Below are 5,185 nucleotides of genomic sequence, written 5' to 3'. Positions count from 1 at the left end.
AATACGAGTATATATATATATATATATATATATACTGGGAAAATAGTGCATAAGACCAGATTTAACCGAGTTAATACTTTTTGATATTTCTTTCATCATACAGAAACTTCATTAAAAAAATATATCTGACAATAATAGTAGTAAATGTGGTACTTCTAAATCATTCATTCACTCTTTGCTTTCCATTTTCTGTTTAGAATAGTAACAATTGTAAAGGAATAACTGACGTAGTATCGTGTTTTGGATTAAGCGGTAGACAGCACCAAAAGAAGCGCAATTTGGTGAACTTGACAATACCCCATGTCAATGCAATCAATTTAATCCAAGATACAAGATATGCTGGACTTGCTATAGACATCCGTGGCTCATGTATGAACAGCACATTTAGTAGAATTGGTAGTGGTACCTAGAAATGACAGAATACGTATTCATTTATATACATATATAATAGTTCTATATTTGATTCTGTTTGTCTTCATCCGTTACAATTCCATTTCCTTTTGACCTGAAGTGGTCAGAGACGTACACTGTTGTTAATAACCCGAACATTTTGTCAGTTTGTTATTTCATAAAATTTTTCTAAATATTTTAGTCTTTAAACTCTGGAGTCAGAGATTTTTTACAGAGATCAAAAATTTTCTAAAAAGTCAGAAACAATAATTCTAAAAATACTCATTTAAAATCATTGTTTTTAAAAAATAAATCGGTGTTAAGCAACAATTTTGTACAGTAAATTTGGAATAGTAATGAAAACTTCACATATCTTCACAAACCTTTAGATTCTTTATGTGGAATCGCCGCTCAGTACCGTTTTTTCTGTTTAGAAACGATAAGATGAAATAACTTCTTTTCAGAATTATGCGAATTTACATTAAGGGATTCTTAGTATAAGCTTATGTAGTGATAAGCATAACATATAACAATCCTACAAAACAAATATTACAAAAGCGCTTACTTCTTCAGCAGCAAGTACTAGTGATTTAGCTAATCGAGCATTGAAAACATTTTCGAAATCATTCTTCAATGTCAAGCACACATCGGTCATTTCAAAAACGTAAACAATCATTGAAACGCCGGTGAAAAAGAAATAACCATAAGCAGCCAGAAAAGCTATATCACTTTGAAAATTCGGCAAAAATTCCGCTATCCTGTAAAAATTTTTGCACATTTGCAGACATTTAAAGCTTTAAACAAAATATCTTTTATAAGCTATACGTTTAGTAATTCAGCCGTACCGTAATTCAGGCCAACTTAGGAGTCAAGATTGATGAACAAGGCAAGGTATTTGGATCAGAATAAGCTTCCGCCTTACTTTACTGTCCCCTGTCTCCTTTTTTGGTATGAGAAAAGAATTGGAAAAGAGATATGATGATATTTTTTACAGGATTTCTCATTCTTTTTTCATCCTTTTTCCCTCTCACACCATATTCACAATCAGTAAACGATTTATCGCTCAATTATCATTCTGTCCATTCTTTTTGTTTTTTTTTCTGTTTGGTCAGAAAGTAATCTACAGTCCATTAATAACTACAAACTTGCTGCAAAGTAGAAAATCGGCTATAAGATCGAGTGTCGAAGCAAAAAGCGTCACAACGGCTACAACTCGCAGAGGTGGCGCCCATTCCAGAGTGTCTCTGCAAAAAGGTAAGCAGTAATTCCTAAAGTTATTAGCAATTCTAAAATTATTCCAATCCTTTTTTTTATAAGCTGATGAAAAAGATATTTGAATAGGAATAGTAATATTTTAATGGTGAGGAAATTACAATAGTAGTAAGTTTGCCATACCGAAATTGATTTAGACTTTAGTTAAAAAGATATTTAATATTTAAAAGATGGGATTATTTTTCTAGCAAAATGACTGCTCTCATTAATGCTTTGTATTGCTTTCTTCACAACGATTTGGTGATAAGCAGAAGGAAAGAAAAGTTATAGGATTACTTCGGACCACCACTTCTTGACCATGCAAATCGATAACCCATCCCGGAAAGCACCTGAAATTAAAATCAGATTTTCACAGGACGCTAGTGGGAATTTGCTAAAAAATTCAATTCAAATTTCTCGCTAATTTGGATGAATCAATAAATTTGTAGTAAAGGGTGGAGATGGATAAATGACAAAAAGCTGTGCAAATTATTTGCTTATACTTTTAAATAGTTTAAAGTCAACTATCACGGTCTAAAAGTAATAGACAAAGAATGAATTCAAATTAAATGATGGTAATTCTTTTTCAACACTCACACTGCTAAAATTAAAATTGAGAGGTGTATTGCAACTGAAAAAGTTTGTCAGAATTTGACAATGATCGAAAGGGAAAGCAAGACTAGATGAAAAAAAAAATTTTTTTTCTTGGGAGAAAGAAAGGATAAGATCGGAAATAGGACAGCTGCTACGAGGATTTTTTAAAATATTTTTTTATCGTAGGATGGTAGAATTTCGATGACAGCTCTACATTTTATAACATTTCTTCGTTTCATTTCATTTTTCAAGAAAATTAGACAGAAAACTATTTAATTTCCTAGAAGTATCTTGTAGAACTTACTATTTCATATTTTGATATACTGATTGATTTGGCATGGGACAGAATGAACAACTTATAAATTAAACTGGAAATTACCACCACAGCAATGGGTGGCCAATTTTGAAGCCTTCTTGACCTAACATTGACAGCATCTCGGAAATCAGCAATAAGATTTAACTCAGTAAATGGAGATTTAAACAAAGGATGTGACAGTATTTATTGATACTCAATCGTCTTTTGATACAAAAACGGATATTATTTAGTATGTTTTTTATAAAATCTTTCTTATACCTTAAACAGATGTAGAAATTAGAGCAACTAAACTGATAAAAATTGAATAAAAATCAAAGCATAATTTCATTTTTCACTAAAAATTTGATTTTGAATCGATAGATTTCGTTCTTACATCCAATCAATAATATTTATTTTTAGCTGCTAATGCTTTAGTTTCGCTCGAAATAGTAATCAAATTCATATTGATTTTTAATGACATTAAACAGGGCGAAACATCATTAGACGAAATTCATGCAAAAATTTCTTTTAAAAAATTCATATATTATTGATATTGTTAAGACATTCAAAAAAGTAATAATTAACTCTGCTGCTTCAAGATATTTTTGGAAGAAACCGACCATCCAAGCATGCATCTGTGCAAACGGACAAGCGGAAATCTTAATGTGAGAAACTTTTTTTAATAAGTATGAAGAAAAATGAAATTACTATGATTCAAATGTCGTATATCATATGGAGACGAAAAAAGATATGCTGAATCACTGCTGAATCTTCATTTATCAGATAATAAATCATTTACTCATCTAAATGAACACCTGCACTTCAAAGCAAGCATTTTATCAAGTCGAAAAAGTTGATCAAGGAATATGTTACTTCCAATATTATGTCTATAATGAATCATTAGTTAAACATAGCGACAAGACGAAATAGATATGTTATGCTATTTTGAGTATGACCCCTAGATTCAGGTTTCAATCTAATCTGAAGAAAGAAGTGATCCATAGTAATTCATTATCAATACTTCAAATTGATCTAGCATGGCTTTACAGGGAGTGTTAAAAGTATCTTATCAGATATCTTATCACCAGTACTACTTCTTGTATTCACGGTCTACGAAATATATTGGACTGCATCTCTAATTTACTTCTCCTTATTTCTATGAGCTATCTTAAATAAGGTACAACAACGTGAATCTATTAAAGGACCATTTAATAAAAATCATACAAATAAAAACATATTTTCACATGCCGAAATGAACAAATTGAAATAATAAGTAATCAGATTTCCGCTATTGCTAATATAAAATTTTAAGTAAATGTAAATTCTAAATGGCTCAACAGCATAATTTCTCTAATTAATGTCATAATGCTGTCACATAAATTGTCAAAAGCTTATAAAAAAAAATTCCAATAGATTTAAATAGATATTTACATGGAAGTTTTATATTTAAGTGTATTTCTCGTTACTTAATCCATCACGACTACAACTTCTCTATTTACAATAACAGTCATAGATTCAGCATAATGTGGGTGACTGTCCTGTTTCACTTCCACATTTTCGATTATCATAAGATTGGAAAACTGATCTGGCAATCGTACAGTGCAAGCATTTTCTTAATTGGAATGGTTTAGCACTCTTCTCATTTGCATTCATTTGGAGAGTCACTATCAGTTGTTACTTAGAAAATATCCAGTTGAATGAGTCGATTATCAATGAAATTGTTATAAATTTCCATAAGTAGTATCGGGTCAAGGATCATTCGTAGTTTTACCATATTCTTTCAAATATTATGTTCTTGTATGTCTCAGTCATAGTTGACATTAAATTAACCAATATAAATAAAATCTTCGGAATAATTTCTTTAAAATTGAAAGTTAGGGGCGAACAAACAAAATAAATGACTGAATCACATTATTTGCCATAGGATAAATTTCATGCCGAAAATAATTTTTATAAAAAGTATCTGTTATAAAATTAATAATGACATGTAGAAGAATATGTCAGGTTTTCTCGACTGATAATATCAACAACTTTTGGAAGATCAAAGTTGTAAAACCTTCAGTTCAGTCAATTGTTAAGTTGCTTGAATGTCCATGTTTTCCTTCTTAAGTTCTTTGTTTTTGTTTTCTTTTCTTATTTTTTGTTTTGTTTAGTTTTTTTCTTTTTTTTTGAAAACTGCTTGAAGAGATCAATCATTGAGAATAAAACAATCCTTTGTATTTTCAATAATAAGATCTCATCTCTCATTGATAAGCACAATTTACCTTTTCATTCTTTTCCGAAAACTTTTCCTTATTTTTAATATTATATACTTTAGCTGTACACGTCTGCAAATATGAAAAAAAAAGAGAAAAAAAACAAACTATAAGCTGTCCCTCTCATGAGAATTAGAAAGACATTCTTTCGATGTACCACAAAAGAAATAATTTCAGCAGTTTTATTTTCTTATTTTTTGAAATATTTCGAGAGATAGAAAACAATAATTAGAGAATTTAGTTTGAAAATACGTTTTTCAGATGGGAAAGAACAATTTCATCTCATTTGAAGGCAAAAAATTAAAGCCTAACATAATGTACAGCAGATTTAATTAAATAAATCTTCACAAATAAAAATGTAGTGATACATTTAAAGAAAAGAAGAGGGAGAAATAAATTT

The 5,185-nt window shown here is 29.7% G+C and overlaps 1 protein-coding gene across 1 annotated transcript in view; it reads right to left on the bottom strand.

The window, feature by feature from the left end:
• Positions 1-1,979, bottom strand: part of LOAG_12410 (hypothetical protein) — a gene marked incomplete at both ends in the record, with an annotated part of 2,369 nt that extends 390 nt beyond the window's left edge. Inside the window, 4 exons of the mRNA XM_020448539.1 lie at positions 228-406; positions 956-1,148; positions 1,536-1,634; positions 1,939-1,979. Of these exons, the coding sequence (XP_020301326.1) occupies positions 228-406; positions 956-1,148; positions 1,536-1,634; positions 1,939-1,979 (512 nt within the window). The remainder of the gene's footprint in view (positions 1-227; positions 407-955; positions 1,149-1,535; positions 1,635-1,938) is intronic.
• Between the last annotated feature and the right edge of the window lie 3,206 nt (positions 1,980-5,185).

The sequence above is a fragment of the Loa loa genome (assembly GCF_000183805.2).
Source record: "Loa loa unplaced genomic scaffold supercont3.36, whole genome shotgun sequence".
Taxonomy (NCBI): domain Eukaryota; kingdom Metazoa; phylum Nematoda; class Chromadorea; order Rhabditida; family Onchocercidae; genus Loa; species Loa loa.
This window is presented reverse-complemented; position numbering and strand designations above follow the sequence as displayed.